General features: G+C 52.8%; 2 protein-coding genes across 10 annotated transcripts in view; one reads left to right on the top strand and one right to left on the bottom strand.

Moving 5' to 3' along the window:
* The window catches only part of STX1A (syntaxin 1A), a 100073-nt gene extending 89311 nt beyond the window's left edge, over nt 1-10762 (top strand). For 5 of the 8 annotated variants that reach the window (XM_053274829.1, XM_053274828.1, XM_053274827.1 and 2 more), the window contains 3 exons: nt 4401-4511; nt 5199-5314; nt 6394-10762. In XM_053274829.1, coding sequence (XP_053130804.1) covers nt 4401-4511; nt 5199-5276 — 189 coding nt within the window. In that variant the 3' untranslated portion in view covers nt 5277-5314; nt 6394-10762. The other 3 variants (XM_053274823.1, XM_053274824.1, XM_053274826.1) reach the window with 3 other exon arrangements.
* Nucleotides 10763-11090: 328 nt separating this feature from the next.
* BUD23 (BUD23 rRNA methyltransferase and ribosome maturation factor) lies at nt 11091-21916 on the bottom strand. 2 transcript variants are annotated; one of them, XM_053274831.1, is made up of 12 exons: nt 21573-21916; nt 21122-21159; nt 19755-19850; nt 19032-19114; nt 18188-18284; nt 17987-18083; nt 16464-16514; nt 15862-15947; nt 15352-15397; nt 15125-15183; nt 13241-13330; nt 11091-12569 (listed from the first exon to the last, which is right to left on the bottom strand). In XM_053274831.1, the coding sequence occupies exons 1-12, from the start codon at nt 21618-21620 to the stop codon at nt 12515-12517; spliced, it is 846 nt and encodes a 281-aa protein (XP_053130806.1). In that variant the 5' UTR covers nt 21621-21916; the 3' UTR covers nt 11091-12514. The 2 variants fall into 2 exon arrangements, with proteins under 2 accessions (XP_053130806.1, XP_053130807.1); XM_053274832.1 differs by lacking the exon at nt 16464-16514 and having other exon boundaries at nt 21573-21914.
* Between the last annotated feature and the right edge of the window lie 6 nt (nt 21917-21922).

Raw genomic sequence — 21922 nt, forward strand, 5'->3', positions numbered from 1 at the left:
GATTGTTCTCCCCTTGCTAAATACGAGAGTGTCGCCATTTGAAAAGGTACCCATTCTTGGCCCAGTGAGCAGTGGCCACCTTTTTGCCTAAGGGGGCCACTCAAAAGGTTCCATAGCAAAAGCAAGGAGAAGATGGCTCCCTGCCCCAAAGAGGTTCCCAATCTAAAAAGACATGCAAACAAGACCCCCAAAGCAGCCCCTGGGCTGAATAGAGACAGTTGCTCTCCCCCTGCTGAATACGAGAACATCGCCATTTTGAAAAGGTGCCTCCTGGCCTTTAGTGAGGCTGACCTTTGCCTGAGGGGACCTCTCATTTATTATTTATGGAACACCTGTCCGCCCTACTTCTCAGCCAGAAAAGTTCCCAGAGTGGTTTCCATAGCAGAAGTATGTAGAAGAGGGCTCCCTGCCCCAAAGAGGTTCCCAGTCTAAAACGAGTCACAAGGGAGGCCCCCAAAACAGCTCCTGGGAGGGATACTATGGTGGGTTGAATAGAGACGGTTGTTCTCCCCTTGCTAAATGTGAGAGTGCTGCCATTTTAAAAAGGCCATTCAGAGGCCTCTTAGCAAGGCTGACCTTTGCCTGAGGGGGGAACCCAATCATAATGTATTGAGTACATGTCCACTCTGCTTTTCAAGCCCCCCACAAAATCCCCAATGCGGTTTCAATAAAAGAATGAGAAAATAGCTCCCTGTTCCCAAAGGGTTCACAATCTAAAATGAGGCACGAAGGAAACACCAGCAACAGCCACTTATAGAGACAGTTGTTCTCCCCCTTGCTAAATATGAGAGAGTGGACATTTTGAAAAGGTGCCCCATGGCTCAGTCACCTAAACATGAGGGCCGCCATTTTGAAAAGGAGCCCCTTGGCTTTTAATGAGGCTGACCTTTGCTTGATATGTTGGGGGACTCATCTATTATTCATTGATTACATGTCTGTTCTCCTTTTCAAGCCCCCCTCCCATGTTTCCACAGTCGTTTGACTAAAGGAACGAGAAAATGGCCCCCTGCCCCATAGAGGCTCTCAATCTAAAAAGAAACACACGGAAGACCCCAGCAACAGCTCTTGGATGCTTGGCTGGGCTGAATAGGGACAGTTGCTCTCCCCCTGCTGAATACGAGAGCATCGCCATTTTGAAAAGGTGCCCATTCCTTGCCCAGTGAGCAAGAGAAGGCTGCAAATGGGGTGCCTCAAGGGGGGCTTCTGGCTCCCTGCCCCCAAGGCCTCCAGCCTAAAAAATGCTCAGCTGGGCTGAATAGGGACAGTTGCTCCCCCCCCCGCCCCGCTGAATAGGAGAGAGCCGCCATTTTGAAAAGGCTAGCCAGGGCTGGTTCTTCCTTGCAAGGATTTGGCCCTCGCCCAGTGGAGGGGGTGGGGGAGAAGTGGGTGGCTCCCAGCTCTGCCTCTTCCGGAGCCCCTCCTGACCCCTGTTTCTACCTCCCCAATGCTACCATGCACACCTGGATAAGGGCACCGGCAGGTAATGCCCACCTCTCCCTGTGCTGGGACCATTGCATGTTCTGTGCTGCATGGCTGTCTGTGCCTCTTTTCCTGCATGCCCCCGTAATATCGGTGGGAGGCCTACGCTCTGGGCGAGGTGGAGGACCTGGTGAATAGCAGCCCGGTACTGGCCGATGGCTGTCCCCAGCTGGGTGGGAACAGATGCAGGGCTCTCGTCCCGTTGGAACGGAAGGGTGCAATGTTCAGTGGTAGAACCTGTGTTTTGCATGCAAGAAGCTGCAAGTAGCCAGTACCTTCAGCAGAAGGATCTCTGATTGGGGGGCTGGAAAGTGGTTGATGAGGTGGGGCTGTCGCCCAGGAGAAAAGCATCTTGCTTGCATGCAGAAGGTCCCAGGATTAACCCCGGCAGCATCACCAGGTAGGGCTGGGAAAGACTCCTGCCTGAAATCTTGGAGACCTGCTGCCAGTCTGGGTAGACAGTACTGAGCAAGATGGGCCAAGGGTCTGACTCAGTAGACAGCAGCTCTGGAGATTCACATCTGTGTGCAGAGTGCGGATTGGAACCAGTGCAGTTCTCAGGATGGGCTGCTTCTGGGTGGGGTGCGGCTTTTCAGAGATTTTAGCGTGATGCTTCTTTCCTCTCTCCTGCTGCGGATCTGATTGAAACATGTCATTCACACTTTTGAAGCACCATCAAAGGCAGCTGACCCTTCCAAACTTAGGAGGGCAGTGATATTTTGGGGGTGTTGTGCGTGCACATAACAGGGGAGGAGAGGTGGTCTGGGGGTCGCAAACATGTCTTGTCCCCTTAGCTAAGCAGGGTCCACCCTGGTTGCATATGAATGGGAGACTGGAAGTGTGAGCACTGGAAGAAACTCCCCCTCAGGGGATGGAGCTGCTCTGGGAAGAGCAGAAGGTTCCCAGTTCCCTCCCTGGCAGCATCTCCAAGATAAGGCTGAGAGAGACTTCTGCCTGCCTGCAACCTTGGAGAAGCTGCTGCCAGTCTGGGTAGACAACACTGAGGCCTCCCCCTGCGGAGAGGTGTGGGGCTCCGGCTTTAACTTGAGCCTTGCAGGTTGCTCATTTGCATGTGTGTGTGTGGGGGGGGAGAAGTTACCAGCCTGTGTGGATGACTAGAGAGTGACTAGCCCATGCTGGTTGAGGATCCAGTGGGAGAGAGTTCCTAAGTCTATGATGTGGGCAGAAAACCTACCACTTTGCAGATGAAAAGATGCTGCTGCAAATGTGGTCTCAGAATTGAGTCTGAGACCGTTCCTGTTTGGAAATGAATGCTGAGGCAGGCGATTTGTCTTCAAGAGAGGGAGTGTGGCTGAGGAGACAAGCTGTGGTGGGGGGTGAGGTGCCTGCAAGCAAAGAAGACCGTGTGTTTTGGGGGGCACAGTGTGCAGGCCCTTTGGGGAGCAGGGGGCACGTTCCTCTGGGTGGAATTCAAGAGGGAGAAAATGCATAGCTGGCAGTGCTTTCTTCTGGCACTGTTGTGCTCTCCACGAACTGGAACCCACTTGCCTAGTGGAAGGTCCAGGCCAGGATAAGTGTCTCCAACGAAGACTATGCAGCTGCCTAGTCCCTGTTGAGGAGGGCTCTGCTTGTGCCGCAGAAAACAGGGCCAGAAGTTCAGCCTTCTCTTACTGCTATGTTTCCTGGGTTTCCTTACGTGCTACCTTGCAAGTATCCCTGCTGTGGTTTTTATTAGCCGGGCGGGAGGGAGGTGTGAAGTGGGGTGTTGCTTTCCCTGCATGTGTGTGTGACCCTCTGTTTACTGCCCTGCCAGTGCGGTGCATTCCTCTCCTTTTCTAGGTGCTCTCTGTGCCTTTCTAGTGTCTGGTGGCTTTGACCGAGTGGGTCTCTCTACTGCTTTCTCTGTCAGTGTTTCTCTGCAAAGCTAAATCCCCCCATCGTGGATAAACAGAATCGCCCCTCTCTATTAAGCAAGAAGTAGGCCTTGTGAAGTCAGAGATTTGCACCTAAGAGAAAGAACAGAGCCCCTGATGCAAGAACCAGGCCTTTGGGAAGTCGGTAGAAACTTGACATATAATCCAGGGATAATGCACTGGGCTCAGGAGCCATGGGTTCAAATTCCTCCTCGGCCGCGGCCCTGGCCAATCCTTCCCTCCGAGCCTCAGTTTTGTCAGACTTGTAGAATGGGCATGGTCCAGGAAGTGCAAAAGATACTGAATGGAAAATCAGGGAGCCTTAAAGAGGCCAAGCAGTGGAATGAAGCAGGGGTTCCACAGTTGTGGCTGGGGAGCATGGGAGTTGTAGTTCAACGACAGCTGGAAAGCCAAGTTGGCTATAAAGGATGTATGCACAGGCTTTTCCGAGTAATTATGGGGAGGAGTAGAGGAAGCCGCCCCACTAGGCCACGGGGTTCCGCCCAGCTCAGTCCCAGAGCACGGTCCTAAGGGCACACGAGACAGCCTCCTAGCTGAAGCTAAGCAAGTCTTGCTGTAGTCAGTGCCTGGATGGGAGGCCCATTTATGTCACCTTTTGGGGATGAGGCCACAAAGCTCAGTGAGAGAGCCTCTGTTTGGCATGCAGAAGGTCCCAGGTTTGATGCCTGGCAGCATCTCCAGGTAGGGCTGGGAGAGACACCTGCCTGGAACCCTGGAATTGCTGCTGCCAGTCAGTGTAGACAGTCCTGGGCTAGAGGGACTCATGGTCTGACAGTGGAAGGCATCTTCCTATGTTCAGCCCTCATCTAAGGCACGGCAGAAGAGAATTTCATCCACGTAATTTTTTTTCTCTCTCTCTCCCTCGGTGTTAGGTCCTGCAGTGTACGCCACGGAGCAGGATGCAGGCTGTACGACACCCTCGTGGTGCAATTGGAGTCGCTCACGAGCAGATGAGAAACGGGGAGCACCCACTGGCCCTTGCCCATGCCGTCTAAACGAACCGTTTGTGCCTCCCCCGGCGCGCAGGGCGAGATGATCGACCGGATCGAATACAATGTGGAGCACTCGGTGGATTACGTGGAGAGAGCTGTTTCAGACACCAAGAAAGCCGTCAAGTACCAGAGCAAAGCCAGGCGGGTAAGCAGGCCCTCTTTATATGCTCTATAAGAACAGAAGAGCAGCCCTGCTGGATCAGGCTCCAGGCGTATCTGGTGTAGCATCCTGTTGCCCACAGTGGCCCACCAGATGCCCCTGAGAAGCCCACAGGCAAGAGGTGAGGATGGCATGCCCTCCCTCCTGCTGTTGCTCCCCTACAACTGGGATTCAGAGGAATCTTGCCTCGGAGGCTGGAGGTGGCCTATAGCCACCAGAATAGTAGCCATAGATAGCCCTGTCCTCTGTGAATTTGTCCATAAGAACATCATCTTATGCTCTGGTTAGTTTGCAGCTCTCCATCCTTTTTTTTTTTTTTTAAGCGTGCAGTGCTGAGATTGAAGTCCTATCTACAGAGTATGCGGACCCATTGGGGAGCAGGGGGGCAGGATTGCATCTTCCCTTCTTCCACCACGATGCAGGTCTTCAGGGGTGCAACACAAGGTGGGGGAGAATAATTGGCAGTGCTGTCTTCTGGCACTGTTTTATGCACACACATCCCAAGAACTGGCGCCCTAGGCAACTACCTAGGTCTGTCGACAAGCCAGCCCTAAGCAGCGCCAGCAGTCTTCAAACCTAGGACCCCGCTTTCTACCGCCACTCTGTGGAGTTAGCCAGCGGCGTTCTTTGCATGCTCAGAGGCGCTGACGCTGTTTCTTCCTCCCTGCGCAGAAGAAGATCATGATCATCATCTGCTGCGTGGTCCTGGGCATCGTCATCGCCTCCACCGTTGGCGGGATTTTCGGCTAGGGCGGCCGCACGGACTCTCATCCAGCGGGAGCATGGAGGTGAAGAGACGCTAGCCCAGGCCGGCAGGGGCCTGGCCAAGCCTGTGGCCACTGCGGAGTGGGGGTGGGGTGGGGTTGGAAGGGGGCGGCCCCTGCGGACCAGCACTTCCGTTTCTAATGCATGATCGTTTGTGTTAATGCTGCGTGTCCAGTGCAGTGTGTGGGGGGCGGAATGCAAGTGCCCCCCCCCCAGTTGATGAGAAATTGGCAACCGCGTCACAGAGATGCCGCCCCTTACAGCTCACCCCCCCATCCTTTTTGCCACCCCCTGCCCATTTGGATTTCCTTGTAATTCAAGCACCTTTCCCTTCTGGCTGGGCAGGGATTCCCCTCTTGCATACCCCACCTCCTTTCAACCCAGGCAAGGTCCTCTTCCCCCCCCCTCCTTTTTGCCCCAGAGTTTGCTGCAGAGCCCACGCAGAATGAGTTGGCCTGTTCCTTGATGCCCTCCATGGAGGAAAGCCTAACCATGCATGTGCCCACTGGGGTGCCTAGTACCATCAGGGAGGGAGGTGTGTGTGTACATGAATGCTCGTGATTTTGGACAAGGTCTGCAGCCCTAGAGATGGCCACAAGGCAAGGCTTCTGGCTCCCAGGGTGCTCTTGTGCTTTTCTTGTCCCGGCCATCAGGCCTGCAGCAGCCAGATTTGCAGCAGTGTCTGAAATCTCTTTAGGAACACAAAAACGACCGAGTTTTTTCAGTGTTGCCAGAGGAATGGGAATGGGCAGGAATGTCCTCCAAAGAGGGGAGGGGCGGACCCTGCTTAGCGAAGAGGACAAGTCATGCTGGCTACCACCAGCTTTCTCTCGTAGCCCTGGGAGGGGAAGGCATTTCTCGCGGGTCGGCGTCTTCCTGCTCAAACTGGGCTAGTCTTCCTCTCTCTCCCTCCAGTCTTGACAACTCCTGGGACCTCCTGGGCCACCTCATGGAGAAGTCGGTTCTGCCAGGTTGCTGCACTGGCAAGACGGGCAGAAAAGGCGTGCAGCCTTCCTGGCCCAGATCCATCTTTCCCCCTGAACAGCTCTGGTCTGGGGAACATTTCTGGCCTGACTGCCCTTTCTGGTTTTGTCCTCTCCAGAATCAGAGTTGAAAGGAAGCTTGGAGGTCTTCTTCTCCGACCTTCTGCTCAGGGCAGTCGTCGCCTACGACATCCGTGACAGATGGGTGTTCAGCCTCTGTTTGAAAACCTCTAGAGGAAGAGAGCCCTCCATTTCATGAGGCAGACTGTTCTACTGTCCAACTGTTATTGGCCTGGTCCACACAGTCTTTCAAATCTAAGGTTAATGTGGGTTACTGTGACTGCATGAACCCACACCAAGGTGGTTTAGGGCCCGAGATGTATCGGAGATCTCCATCTTGACATAGATTGAGGTAATTACACTAATGTTGGAAACCCACATTAAACCTAGACTTGAACAACAATAATTATCTTTATGTATTATCCACCCCATAACAAATTGTTCCCTGGGCGGTTCACGACACAGGATTAAAACATACAATAAAATTTTTTGTTTTGTTTTTAACTAATGTTTTACCTTTGTTTTTATCTTGTTATAAACCGCCCAGAGACATAAGTTTTGGGCGGTTTAAAAATATGTTAAATAAATAATATCAAATCAAATCAAATCAAATAGCACATTAAATCATAACAGACAAAAAGGGAGAAAAGAAAGCCATTTTTAAAACTCATTGTAAAATTAGCTAGAAATCAAATCAGATCTGAAAATCGGAATTTAAAAGGCCTGGGTGAACAAAATAATGGATAGGATAGAATGTTATTGATCAGTCAGTTGGACATAACAGTTGACTGTAGATTTTAAAACTAAGCAAAGATAGTACAGTAAGTTCAACCAAAAAGCACCATATCAAACCACGGCAGGTCTGAAACCAGGGCAAAATGAAACCGAGATTTAAACCCATTTGGACCAGATCTAAACGATTGCATGAACCAGGCCATAGGAAGACCTTGTGCCTGTTGAGATGAAAACCATCCAAATGTCTCCATTCTCTTAAATAAATAAATAGAAAATGGCTAAGCACAGCAAGACAGTAGTCACTCCTGTCCATCAAAGTCGTCCCCGGGCATTATGATTTTAGGTAATCCTCAAGGGTTTGCATGTGCACCCAAATGAAAGCACAGTTCAGATGTTATGTTTGCACGTGTGCATGCATCTGTACATAGGCCAGTTCAGAACATCCATTAATTGCGGGGGGGGTCATCTGAATTGCCCCTCTACACTAGAAAACCTTGTCGGGGCGATTCAGATTATCTCCCCAGCATGCAATTAGACATGTTGCAGGGGCGGGCATGTTCATGCCACGGCCCCAGGGTAGCAGCAGGCTCACTTGAACCAGCCTTGTATGTATCTGCACGTTATGTTTAGTACATTTGAAGTAAGACGCTTCTGCAGTCATTCACACAACCGCATGTACAGATGCCTGTATGCAGGTACAACGTCACGTCCGAATAGGGCTGAAGCTGGATACAGGTGCCAAAACGGTGTCTCTGCAAGCCTCTGCTTGGTCCAAGCAGCCCCAAGGGGTGTAGCGGCTTCTCCTTCTTGTTTACGTGGTGGCAAACACCGCTCGCCATTGCATACACTGCACGGGCCCCGGGGCGAAGCCGAAGCCGTCCCTCTCCTCTGTGGCGTGGCGACTCCTTTTTCCCCAGGTTCTGCCCTAAACGCGCGGACCAGAACCAAGTATGCAATTTGTATATTTGCAGCTGTAACTATGCATGGCCCTCGAGTCTTCCCCCGTCTTTACCCTGCATGGAGAAACAACCCGCTCTCCGACTTCTGTGCCTCGGCCCTGGGTTCGAAACTGAGTAACGATACCCTCGCCTCTCACAAGCAACCGCTTCCTTTGCCTGCCGCCTTTTCTCTTCAAAACCTCTTAGTCCAGGTTCTGGCCAGCTTTCCCAGTGATTCCCAGGCGGTGTTGACTACAACACCCATCATCTCCCACAGTGGTCTTTGGCTGTGGATGATGGGAGTTGTATTCAACCCCACCTGGGAACCCGTTTCATGGAACACGGATTATGGTTGTGCTTTCCCCATCTTCGTTGTGCCTGCTTGCGGGGGCAGAAAGGGGGCTTAGAAGTGGGTTCGCACCAAGCAGAAGGGCAGCGTTGTACTGGGATTCCCCGCCACTCTAGGGCAGGGTCCTAGGGGGTGGAGCCTGGGGCTGCTGTTGCTCTCATTATTACCATTATTACCATTATTATTAATTTATGTGTTGTTTTAGAAGTAGAGAAGCTGCCCATAGCTGTGTCGCGTGACGAGGGAGGATTTTGCTGACGGCTTCCACAGTGAGTTAAGGATGATGCCCACGGGCTGCCCGGGACGGTGATATATGCAACACAGCCAAGTGCCAAACGCCCCAGAACTGCAACCGCCTCCCCTGGCCCAGCGGCTTCATCTTGAACTCGGCTCCCTAGAAGTAGGCCGGTCCATCCACCAGCTACCTCCTCTTTGCACATGGGCAGTGGCACTGTGCCTACTTCTAGCCTGTTGCTACCGGCAGCTTCACAACACCAGCAGTCTCTTAAAAAGTAGAAAAGGCTTTGAGTCAGGGGCACACGCTGTCCAGGTCTGGCTTGCTTCTCCCCGCTTTCCCCCTGCAAAAGTCCTACCCTGGGGCAATTCCAAAGGTAACAGAATCAGGCCCCTTTGCCACTTTCCCCATGACTGTAGCCATAAGCCAATTTTCAGGTTGATATTCTATAGACCCACTGGCAAGAGAATTTCTCCTACTAAAAGGGTGTGTGTGTGTTTTGTTTTACAAAACTCTTAAATATCATATAGTGCCAAAAATGTGCAAAATGAGTTGGTAACAGAATGGGAAACGGTGTCCAAAAATTCTGATTCCCTTACCGACATATCTTGCACATTTCAGACACTAAGTACAATATTTAAGGGTTAAGATATGGCCTTACAGTAGGAAAAGTCCTTTTGCCAGTGGGTATGCAGGATATCAACTTGGGAAATTGCACATGGCTACAGTAACTGAAAAAGCGGTAGTGTGCCCGATTCCGTTACCTTTGCAATGCCCCCCCCCCCCCGTGCTCAAAATCTGGCAATCCTGGAGGCATTGCGTGCAGGGCGGCTGTGACTGGGTCTTAATCTGCCCAATAACGGCGACAGCTGTCATCTTGGCTGAGCCAGAAGCTGCTTTCGAGAGAGGGTGATCGAGGATCGAGGAGGATTGCCCTGATCCTCGGAGAGCAGGGCGGGAGAGATCCTGCTCCGAGAGGGAAGGAAGGCAAGGCAAGGCTGCTGCAGCGTGGAGACCGCCTCTCCCTCTTCAGAGCTACTGGAGTTTAGCGCCACAGCCTTTGAGCTTCCAGAAGTGAAGAGGACTGGCGCTCTGCTTGAAGTGCCTGGAGCAGAGGCACTGGGCCCATTCTCGGGACTGACAGCTGTGTAAGAGGAGTGTCCAGCCAGGCTCGGAGCCTCGTGCGCCAGGGAAGTGATTGTGTACTAGCAGCAATTGTATAGCCAGCACCGTATCAAGGGCGGCGGAGAAGTCCGCCCCGCTCCACCTGACCAAAATCGCAGCGATCACTTCCCCTGCCCACCTGCCTCGATTTTTGCCGACCCACTGCCGGTTCTTGGGAGCTCACGTGGGGCTTGGAGCCTGGCTGGCCAGCCATGCCTCCTCCTCCTCCTCAGCTTTTTGGTTGTGAGAGTGAGCTTACTGTCTATTCCCTGTGGGTAGGCAAGTGATCTTCCTCCAATCCCGCAGTGGCCAGCACTGCAGGAACCAGTTGATAAAAATAACCTCGCCTAATAAGGTAGATGGGAGCCGGTCTAAACGTGTTCTTGGAGCTCCGTTTCTCTCCCTCGCCCTCTGGAGCTTTGGGGGCCAGCCTTCCTTCCGCCCCAGCGAACTCCCCTAACACTGCCACATTCCGATACGACCAACACAGGGGAGGGAGCATTGAGATAACGGCGGTGCTGCAGCAGCCACTAACCCCCCGGGCCCACTCCCTCCAGTGATCTGTCTCTTCTTGCATGTTGAAACTGAGCCGTCGGTGGTGTGTGTTTGTGTGTCGGGAAGCTGTTGTGCTCTCCGGACCTTCCTCGAGGACTCAAAAGTTCTGCTGCCACGCCTCCTGCGGCAGTATTCCACCTCCTTGCAGGGGGGGCGTCTGACCAAATGTCCTTGACGGGTCTTTTTATTTTTTGGAGGCTTCACCTGGAGTCCTACCGTTGCTGTGCCGCGTGAACCAAGTGCCCTTGTCGCCTCCCATGGCCCTCCGACCCGCCTTGCTCCCCGTCTCGGTGGATTTCAAACTGTTCCCGCCTTTCAGTGGTCTGTCCGTCTCCCTCCTTGCTTCCTTCAACCTCGTGTCCCCCACCCTTCTCCAGAACTTCAGGTGGAAGAACAGCTTCCTTTTTATGGGTGTAATTTCATGTCGATTAAAAGTATTTATATCTGTGAAATGTCATTTGTGACTCCTTACTGAACTGCATCGGGAGGTGGGGAGAGAGGTGCATGCTACGGTGAACTAGAATTTTGCACTTAATCTGACCCTCTTCCTTGCACAAATGAGCTCAGGCAGTGTTCCTTCTAAGAGGGATTCCCCGATGTTGTTGACTGCAACTCCCAGAATGCCCAGCTGCAATGGCTTTGGCTTGGGGATTCTGGGAGTTGTAGTCAACGACGTCTAGGAATCCCTCTTAGGGAACATTAATCTCAGGTTTGGTTATGTTTACATGTATATCCTACTCTTTCTACTACAACGACGAATATTTATCAAATATACCAAAGTTCTCAAAGCGGTTTACATAGGAAAATAAATAATACATACATAAGACGGACTCCTGTCCCCAAAGGACTCACAATCTAAAAAGAAACATAAGGCAGATACCAGCAACAGCCACTGGAGGGATGCTGTGCTGGGGTTGGATAGGGCCGGTTGCTCTCCCCCTGCTAAATATGAGAATCACCACTTTAAAAGGTGTCTCTATGCTCAGTTAGCAGGGGTAGCTTTCTCCTGTTAAGGTGCTCTTTCTAAGGGTCTCTTATTCCCTGAAGCATAGAAGTTATTGGACCTAAGAAATACACAGACTGTCCTGTGGGTCAGTTTTGGTTTTTAAAACGCTGGGCGGCTTAGATGTTCCCTTTTACTTCCTTACCTCCAGTAGTTGCTTTAGAGCTGAGAAAATTGTGGGTAACTGGAAGAGATTCTGTGAGCCAGTTAGGGCCATTGGTACCATCTGCCAGGGACAAAGGTTCCTGGTGGTTTGTGACAAGGTCTCCACCCCTGGAGATGGCAAGGAGGCGATCGCGTGGCAAGGTTTCCCGCTTCCAGGATGTTCTTGGGCTGTTCTTGCCGTGAATACTGGGCCTGCAGCAGCCAAACTAGCAATGGGCTTTCAAAACTGTTTAAAAACACAAAAACTACTATCCAATTGTATTTGTGTCGGAAGAATAGAAATGGGCAGGAGTGTCCTCCCAAGATTACTCCATGGACAGAGGGCAACCAATTGTCCCTAGTTACCCTAACCGTATCCTGTGTGCAAAAATGCCTGCAATTTGACCCTAATGGTTTGAGGGTAGAGATAAAGCAAGCGGGGGGGGGGGTTTCCTCTCCACACATCGAAATCTGCAAGTGCTAGCATGCTCTCACCTCTTTTCCATCTTGAGAGAGGCAGGCGTTGTCGAAAATCACAACGAGCATTCGTCTCCCAAGATGTTGCCAACGGCCCTGATGTATGGGCCTGGCTCCTGCACTAAAGGGTCCGGATTCCTTTTGCATTTAGAGGGAAGAGGGAAATAGCGCTTGAACGCGCAACAGAGACAACAGACAGCCCGTCGTCCTGCTTCCCACATATACCCTTTATTCCAAAGTGTCTGGGGACAGGAGACCCTTTCACTGTCCCCCAGGAGAGAAGTGGCGTCTCCCACCCACCCCGCCTTCCCGGAGTCCGACTCGGCAACGCTCTGCTCCATGGCTAGAAAATGGCTTTGAAACACAGCCTTGCGGTGATCGTGCAGCGCACCGGGAATACATCCCCAAGTGAGGACTGCTTAAAGGAGGCCAGAGCAGCTGAGGGTGGCCGCGCGCCTGGAAGGAAGCAGACGTCCATGTGCCAGTTCTCCTTCGGCATCTCCCCGCCACCGAGAGGACACGCTGCCCAATGCGAAGCCGATCCGTCAAATGGGAGCAGGCCGGGTAACGGTGCAGAGCGTCAGAAGTGAGGCCGCCGCTTCCGGCCTGTGTACTGGGTGTCTGCCCGCACGTTCCTGAAGGTAAGAGAGAAGTTTGAGAGAGAGAAGGGAAGAAAATGGGGGCGGGGGGGAGCCAGAAAGTGCCCAGGGGAGGGATAGAGAGAGAGATCCCCTAGATCAGGGGAGGAGAGCTGGTCTTGTGGCAATGAGCACGAGTTCGCGCTCTCTCTCGCAACACGAGAACCAGCGGTCCACTCATGAAATGGATGGCCAGGAAACTTGGGATCGACAAGAGGAAGTAAGTTTCCGCACCGTGCAGAATTGATCTGTGGGGTTCTCTGCCACTGGATGTGGTGACAGCAACGCAGCTTGGATGTCCTTAAAAGAGGCTTAAGTCAAATTCACGGAGGACGGGGCTATCCATGGCTACTAGTCTGGTGGCTGTGGGCGACCTCCGGACTCAAGCGGCAAGATGCCTCCGAGTCCCAGTTACAGGGAAGCCACAGCAGGACGGGCAGGCCCTCACCTCTTGCCTGTGGGCTCTCCAGAGGCATCTGATGGGTCACTGTGGGAAACAAGATGCTGGACTAGATAGGCCTTCTTGGGCCTGATCCAGCAGGGCTGTTTGCAGGCCCTCATGAGGAGGGGCCATGTTTCTGCAATTTTTACTGACTGCAAAGGCTTCTTGCCCCCACCATCCATTGAGCCTGCTGCAGCAGAGGCCTTGGGGCAGAGACCTTACTTACTTCCCCTGCTGTCGCCACCGTTCTTTCTTCTCCATCACCCAATCCCGGCTCTTCTTCACCGACTTCCCTTTGGCATTCCTGAACCGCGTCCTTCCGGGAGACAAGAAGATAAATCCAGATTGGAGTCCATTCGAAGAGCAACCCACCCACCCCCAACTTGGGTGGGGAATGAAGGTGGCGGGGGCAGCTCTCTTGGCTGCCCACTCAAGCCTGCCACGTGCAGTAGTGGGGCCGTGCCAGGGCCTGGCGCCTAAGGCTGCTGCGAGGACCACGGTGATGTGGGGAGTCCGCTCTGAAGCCTCAGATGCTAACTCAGGGAAGGGGAGGATATAGAGACATCCCCGATATACAGGGAGGAGATGTGGCAGTGAGCATGAATTTGTCCCCTTTGCTAAGCATGGTCTGCCCTGGTTTGCAACTGGATGGGAGACGACATGTGAGCACTGCACAATATTCCCCTCAGGGGATGGAGCTGCAGCTAAATGGAAAAGCATCTGCTTAGATGCAGAAGGCCCCAATTTCAATCCCGAGGGCTGGGAGAGACTCCTGCCTGAAACCTTGGAGAAGCCGCTGCCAGTCAGTGTCCATAAGACTGAGCTAGATTCACCAACGGTCTGACTCGGGAGGCAGCAGCTTCCTAGGGGATGGGGCCCTCGCTCAGCAGCAGAGCCCCTGATCTGCCCACAGAAGGTCCCGGGTTCAATCCCAGGCAGAGCTGTAAAAACAAACCAACTCCTGCCTGAAACCTTGGAAATCCGCTGCCAGTCTGTGCAGACAATGCTGAGCCAGATGGACCGAGGGTCTGACTTGATGGGCATGTAGGAATGACCAGGCTCAGACTATCATACTGATGCAAAAACCCAGCTCCCTTGAGAAGTCCATAATGGGGAAAGTGGAAGGACAGGACGATCAGCAGCCAGGGGGATGGACTCGATGACGACAGCCATGAAGGCACCACTGAGAGAAGCCTAAAAGGCCAAGTGGAAGACAGATCAGCCTGGAGAGAATCTATCTCTGTGGTTGCTAAGAGTCGACACTGACTTGACGGCACTTAATCAATCAAGGCTGCCATATACAATGTGGGGAAAAATGGTTTCTGCCCATCTTTCATTCTGCGGCTCATGCCAATGCCCTGGTGGATGATCTATCATCTAGCAGATTGTGAGAGGCAGGAAAACATGGCCACCAAATCCTCCTGGTGACCAGGACGACAATCCTCTGGCAATTTCTGTCCGTCTCCCCCATAAGCCGCAGAAGGGTGGCTGTTGCCCTTGGCCGCTGGGGGTGGGGGAAGACGACAGCCCACAGGCACCACAAGCCCCTCCTCAAGCCGAGATCCTGAAAGAACCCACCGCTCTGGGCTCCTTGTAAGAAGAGCGGGATATAAATGTAAAAATTGGTAACTGATCTGGATACGAACTTAGCTGAACCGTTGTAATGTTGCTCAGTTACCCCCGCTAACCGCCCAGAGACGTGAGTTTTGGGGGGGTATAAAATAAATAAAATAAATAACTGAGCAAAGAGGCACTCTTCAAAGTGGCAATTCTCTTAAATTTAGCAGGAGGAGAGCAGCTGGCCCTCTCCATCCCCAGCACAGCACCCCTCCAGTGGCTGTTGCTGGTGTCTACTTTCTGTTGCTTTTTAGACTGTGAGCCCTCTGGCGACGGGGAACCACCTTATTTATTTGTGTTTCTGTTCAACAGTGTAAACTGTTTGAAAACGTTTGTTGAAAAGTGGTATATAAATATGCATCACCCTAGTGGCAGCTGTGTGAAATCCAGCTATTGGGCCAGTTGCCCGTCAGGCTTTGCGGACAACCTCCCGCGTGTGAACTGAGGGGACCCAGCAAATGTCCTGCCCACCCCTGGATTCGGCACTTGGTACCTTTCATTGGTGAACTTCGCCTGCACGGCCTTTTCGCTGCTGGACTGTGCTCCAAGGCCCTGAAAAACGGAAACACTTTCATTGGCGAACAACAGTGGGGAGAGGTCTGAGCTGCCGAGATAGGATGGTCCTTCCCATGGCACGCCCGGACCCAGAAGTGTGCCTGACACAGCCCTCCCTGCCAACAGCCCTGCTCTCCCATCCTGTACTCCCACCGATTCGGGTACCTTTGGGAATGCATTGGTTGCGCCAACGAAGAGACAGAGGAAGAACCTGGAGGAGAGAGAGAGAGAGAAGTGAGTAAGGGAGGACGCTAGCCCCCTGCTAAATGAGTAAAGGGGCACCTTTTTAAAGGGGCGGTTCTCTTTTGTTTAGCAAGGGGAGAGCAACTGGCCCTCTCCGTCCCCCACACAGCATCCCTTCAGTGGCTGTGGCCTGTCTTATGATTCTTTGTTTAGGCTGCGAGCCCCTTTGGGGACTGGGAGCCATCTTTGTTTGTTTGTATATATCTATGTAAACTGCTCTGGGAACTTTGGGTTGAAAAATGGTCTATAACTATTTGTTGTATTCCTATTCTGCCATGGAGTGAGGGCTCCATCTGGAACCACTGCTGCCTCCTCATCAGTCAGAAGCCGCCAGGGAAGCGAAATGCCCTTCCGAGTGACTCGGACCAGGAAAGTCAGGATGAAGCCTCACGGAAGGAGGTTCTCGGTCCTCTACAGCTGCTCGGTCCTCACTTCTTGGCTTTGGCACTGTTGGGGTAGTCCACCACCATGCCACCAGTGAAGCCCGCTTTCATGGCTTGGGTGGTGATGAGTTCCAGCTGTTGAGGAGAGAGAGAGAGGGAAAGAAAATGCATATGCCTCTTGGGGAGCTGCTGCTGCCAGGCAGTGCTGACGGTACTGAGCGAGCTGGACCAAGGGTCTGACTCAGTATATGGCAGCTTCCTATGTTTCTATGCTCCAGAAGCGAACCGGAATCTAGTCTCCCCCGGACCTCACCTTCCCCGAACTGTTTGTTCAGACAAACCGTGGGCTTGCTTCGCCCCTTCCCAGGGTGGTGCCTCAGTCCCTCTTTGCTGACAAAGGCCCCCTGCCCTCACAAAGCAGAGAAGCAAAGCACTCTGGGATGGCCTAACTGGGTGCCCGTGAAGATAATCCTTGCAGAGAAATGGCAGCTGCAGAGAACGTCTCCTATGTTGGGTGCTGCAGGATTTTTTTGTGGGGTGAGGGGTTAGCAAGGAACAGAGAGCAGCCCCAGGACCCTCAAAACAGGCAGCCCCTCCCTCTGCAGCTCCGCCTACCTTTTGCTTTGTCACGCCCTCCTCCCCAAGACCCACCTGCGGAGCATTTTCCGGGTACAGCTGCAGGACAGCGCGGGCCCCATTGGCCTAGGAGAGAAGAAGCCCGTTACGGTGTCTTGTAATGACAGGCTGAGGATCGGGACCACATGTGTGCAGCTGCCTGCAGTCTCGCCCATCCCCTGCTAACTGAGCAAAGGGGCACCTTTTTAAAGTGATGACTCTCTTTATTGAGCCAGGGGTGAGCGACTGGCCCTATCCATCCCCAGCACAGCATCCCTCCAGTGGCTGTTGCTGGTGTCAACCTCCTGTTTCTTTTTTAGACTGTGAGCCCTTTGTGGGACAGGCAGCCATTGTATAGATTTATTTATTTATACCTATGTAAACCGCTTTGGGGGCTTGGGTTGAAATGCAGTCTATAAACATCCGCCATTGTCACTAGAGGAGAGAGGCACCGAACCAGAGGAGCTCTCTCGTTGTCACTCGTGCAGGGGTGGGTAAACCTGGATCTCCGGCTGTGGTTGGACTACAACCCCCATCATCCTGTGATGGGGGAAGATGGGAGTTGTAGTTCAACAACCGCTAGGGGGCCTGGGTTCGCTCGCCCTGTACTAAGTTTATGGTTTTAACAGCTTTTAAAAACACAAGTGCTATAAAACCTTCTTGATGTCAGAGGGATGGACAGGACATCTAGCAGGCGAGTCCCCCAAGATGACTCCATGAGTCCAACCATTTCTTCGCTGTCCCCCTAACCCTTTCCTCCATGAAGAAACGACTGCAGTTTTACCCTAATCGTTTGGGGGCAGGCATAAAGGAGGGATGACGTGCAGAAAGTGCAATGCAATCACCTCTTTCCCCACTTTTAGCAGGGTAGATGTTGCCTAAAATCATGATGAGCATCTGTCCCTTGAGGGGGGTACCGAGGGCCAGAATTTATGAATTTGGCTTGCTGGGAACAATGCAGGGAGGGGCTGAAGGCCTACCAGATACGGTCTCTGACAGTGTTCCCTAAAACAAGGAGTCCCAGGGGTTGTGGACTACCACTCCCAGAATCCCCAGCTGCCATGGTGTTTGCTTGGGGATTCTGGGAGTTGTAGTCAACAACATCTGGGAATCCCTGGGGGAGGAGAAAAGAGGCTATCCTCCCAGTCTGTGTGGGGCCCCTCTTTTCTCCTGTCACCCCCAACTGCGGCTCCCTTCTCTACATCCCGGGAAAGGGCCCATATCTCAGTGCTCTGAAGGTCCCAGATTTTGAGGGCATCTCCAGCTAGAGCCCTTTTTTTCTGAAAACCCTGGAGAACTGCTGCCAGTCAGAGTTGGCAATACTGAGAAAGCTAGAGCAATGGTCAGACTCTGCAGGAGGCGGCACCCCCACCCACCCTTTTTTCCCCTGCCCTCCTGCAGATGTTGGCCTACAACTCCCATCTTGCTTGACTATTGGCCAGTGTGGCTGTGGATGATGGGAGCTGTAGTCCAAAAAACAGCTGAAGGGCTGAAGTTGTGCAGCCCTAGTTTGGAAGAAGTGGGAGGCAAGAGGACGAGATGACCGTAATATAACTTACCAAAGCAGTATAGAGAGTTGAGAAGAACCGGTAGAGCCGCTTTGGAGGGCTGTGTGTCTTCTTATCAGCGTTGCAAAGCCACTGCACGGCGGAAATGCTGCAAAAGGAACAAGTGAAAAATTGCAGGAAAATGCCCAATCATCTTCCTTACAGTCCCACCAATTGCTGCTTCTGGGAGCTTAATCCCGAAAGTGTTCCCACCTGATACAGCCGTCAAATGTTCCAGGCCTGAACGGAATCCCCTGGCCCATATCGGCCAGCATTAGGTCTCCCTCAACTTCTCTCTCCACAGCCACATCTGTTCAGAACAGATAACGTTAAAAACTTGCTAGTCCTTCTCATCTGGTCTGACCAGTCCATAAGAACAGCCCTGCTGGATCAGACCCAAGACAGGCCCATCTAGTCCAGCATCCTGGTTCACACAGTGGCCCACCAGATGCCGCTGGGAAGACCACAGGCAGGATCTGAAAGGGGCAGGCCCTCTGTCCTGCTGTTACTCCTCTGCAACTGGTCCTCAGAGGCATCCTGCCTCTGAGGCTGGAGGTGGTCTATAGCCTTCAGACTAGTAGCCACTGATAAAACTGTCGTCCATGAATTTGTCTAAGCCCTTTTAAAGGAGGAGAGTCGGTCTTGTGGGTAGCCAGCATGACTTGTCCCCTTAGCTAAGCAGGGTCTGCCCTGGTTACATTTGAATGGGAGACTAGAAGTGTGAGCACTGGGAGAGATTCCCCTCAGGGGATAATGGGGCCGCTCTGGGAAGAGCAAAAGGTTCCAAGTTCCCTCCCTGGCAGCATCTCCAAAATAGGGCTGAGAGAAACTCCTGCCGGCAACCTTGGAGAAGCTGCTGCCAGTTTGGGCAGACAACGCTGAGCTAGATGGACCAAAGGTCTGACTCAGTATATGGCAGCTTCCTATGTAAAACCACCCAGCTGGCTGTCACCACGTGTGGCAGAGAATTCCCTAGGTTAATTATGTGCTGTGTGAAAAGCTTCCGTCCCTTAAAGCAGGAAGCTGGGAGCGAGGGAAGGAATGAGAATCTACTCACCCAACATCGCAGAGCTGATGTCCATGCCGACCCAGAAGTGTCCCTCCTCAGAGACGTAGTCTCCACTCAGACCAGAGCCACAACTGATGGGAAACCACAAATGCCACTGAATATTCCTTCCCAATCAGCCTCCAGAGAAGCAGAGGATTCAGAGCTTAGGTAGCTGCTTTCTACTGAGTCAGAGCTCAGTATTGTCTACACAGCCTGGCAGCAGCTTCTCCAAGGATACAGGCAGCCCTATCTTGGAGATGCTGCTAGGGAGAGAACCCAGAACCTTCTGCATGCAGATGCTCTTCCCAGAGCAGATTCCTCATCCCCGAAGGGGAATCTCTTACGGTACTCACACATGGAGTCTCCCATCCAAATGCAAACCAGGGCAGACCCTGTTTAGCAAAGGGGACAAGTCATGCTTGCTACCACTGGACCAGCTCGCCTCCCATACAACCTGCATGCATGTATCCGTGGTTAACTCATGAAATATGCCTGCACCCAACACCCATTTTCCATCTCTAGGGGTATAGGCCACTGTTCCCTCTAATGGATTTTCCAGATGTTGTTGACTACAACTCCCAGCATCCCCAGCTCTAATGGCCTTTAGCTAGGGATTATGGGAGTTATAATCAACAGAAAGCAGTGGTGTAGACAGCAAGTCCCCTCAGGTGGTGCTGAGCACCCTAGCTGGACCAGTTGCTTTGAAGGAAGCAAAGAGTGGGGCAAACTCACCCAACATCCAGTAAGAAAGAGAGGCGATCCTCGGGGAGGCCCAACAGCTCCACCGCCCGCTCCGTCATCTGCGACTGGATCTCAATCATCCGAGAGCTGCAAGACAGAAGCAACACCAGGCAGATGGTGAACAGGCCCCCGATCAGGGGAGCACCGTCCCCAGATATTACAGGTAAACCTCAGGCAGGTATGCCTCATTTTAGCCTCGGATGCCATTCAGTGTTCCCTGCCCTGTCCCCTCGCACAGGGTTCCCCAGATGTGGACTACAACTCCCAGAATCCCTAAGCACAAGCCATGGCAGCTGGGGATTCTGGGAGTTGTAGTCCACAACATCTGGGAATCCCTGTTAGAAGGAATGCTGGTTCCCAGTAACAGGGATTCCCTCATGTTGCTGACTACAACTCCCAGCATTCCCGGCCCAGAGCCATTGCAGTGTTACAGGGAACACTAACGCCATTACCAAATGAGCTGTGGGCCTATTTCGCCTCTCTAGCAGTAGGCGCTCAGGTTCCACGTTGGACAAGCGAGGCTGAAATACTTTCGATAGAGAACAGCTTGTAAGCAGACCCTTGCCCTAGCGCCTGCAACAACTCCCATAATCCCTGGCAACTGGGGATTATGGGAGTTGTAGTCCAAAAGCAGCGGGGGGGGGCCTAAATTGAGCAGGTCTGGTGTAGATGGTGCCTACAATCAAGATTATCTCCTCCTCAATACACAGCATTTTTGTAACTGCCCAAGTGCCCCCCTTTTTAAAGCAGAGCCATCTCGATTTCCCCCTCTCGTATCCTTTAAGGCAGGACGGCACAACGTCAGCCCTCCTGCAGCTGCTGCACTACAATGCCCATCATCCCCAATAATTGGCCACAGTGGCTGGGGTCAATGGGAGTTGTAGTCCAAAAACAGCTGGAGGGCTGGAATCGTGCCGCGTTGAGGTAAGCAGGATGTCTCCATCCTTAGGAGAGGGTGATCCTGCTTTCGGGGAAGGAAGGTGTTCCCACCCTTTGGGAAGAAACTTCCCTGTCCGTACTCTTAATACAGAAGCCAGATAAATGCTATGTGTGAAAGTGTGCCATTCTGCAAAGCAGCTTTTCCTGCCCGATCCGCCACAAGCCCTCTTGCCTGTGCCACAGTGGGGCACACCACGCACAGCAGCTGTCTGTGTTAAACTGGAAATCTTGGGGCAGCGTGGTGGGCTTCTGCCTACAGCGAGTTTGGTGTGGGTTGCTTTATCCTTTAAATGGAAGCACAACAAAGTGGCTCCAGACAGACAATACACGATTGAAGAAAAACAACATCACGCGGCGCATTGAAACATCAGTCAAAGCAAAGAAATGAGCGGAGTCATGGCAGCCTCCAGCCGTCTTACTTATGGGTGTACTTCCGGGCTTCAACTTCATCGTAGAACTGGGGAGAAAAACAGAAATGGGGGCAGGGGGTGAGTTTGCAGGGAGCGTCCTGCCTCCAGCAGGCCCACAAACTGGGCATGAAGGCAGCAGCCCTCTGCGCCGACCCAGTCCTCAAAGGTACTCTGCCTCTGGACATGGAGGCTCTATTCGGCGCTGATGGCTCCCTCCTCTTTGTGAGATGGACTAGCCCCCTTACAAAAGACATGCAGGCTCAGAGTGAGGGTCCCTCTAAGGCAGCAACCGGTGCTCCCGGATGCTGCGGACTACCAATCCCATAATCCAAAGGGCGTCCAAAGGAAGACTTCCCCTGTGCATGGAAGCTTCACCCTAGGCCGCCGAGTCCTATTCCCACCCAAGGATCCTCCCCATCCGCTTTCCGCCTAAACATCTTTCCTTCGATCGCCGCCTCACCAGCTCAGGGGCCCCGCGATGCTCGGGTCTTCTCCCGCAAGCTGCCATGCTACTCGTCACTCTCCGGACTTCCCAGCTGCATGTCGGAGCAGGACCACCACTCGCCGCGCCATATGACGCTTGGCAACTCCCATTGGCCAGGACGGCTGTCTATCTCCGCGGGTTCCGGCGACAGCTATATTCTGATTGGCTCAATAGGATTCCGGCCCGTCCCAAACATGCCGATGGATGTAACTCTAGTCTTCGTGTATCTGGTTCATACTTCCGGGCCACTCTAGATCGACTATATCTATGGTCTCGCTGGGCGGGCTGCCGCGCGTGCGCACTAATGCTTTCCCTCGCGCGAGAGA

The sequence above is a fragment of the Hemicordylus capensis genome, chromosome 12 (assembly GCF_027244095.1).
Source record: "Hemicordylus capensis ecotype Gifberg chromosome 12, rHemCap1.1.pri, whole genome shotgun sequence".
NCBI classification, from domain to species: Eukaryota; Metazoa; Chordata; class Lepidosauria; order Squamata; family Cordylidae; genus Hemicordylus; species Hemicordylus capensis.

What these genes read in the sequence shown, in the direction of transcription:
- BUD23 (XM_053274831.1), bottom strand. Translation starts at nt 21,620, where the DNA reads ATGGCAGCTTGCGGGAGAAGACCCGAGCATCGCGGGGCCCCTGAGCTG. An exon ending in ATCGCGGGGCCCCTGAGCTG is followed by an intron (nt 21,160 to 21,572) that starts GTGAGGCGGCGA and finishes TTTTCTCCCCAG; the next exon opens with TTCTACGATGAAGTTGAAGC. An exon ending in GCGAAGTTCACCAATGAAAG is followed by an intron (nt 13,331 to 15,124) that starts GTACCAAGTGCC and finishes GTCTCCCGGAAG; the next exon opens with GACGCGGTTCAGGAATGCCA.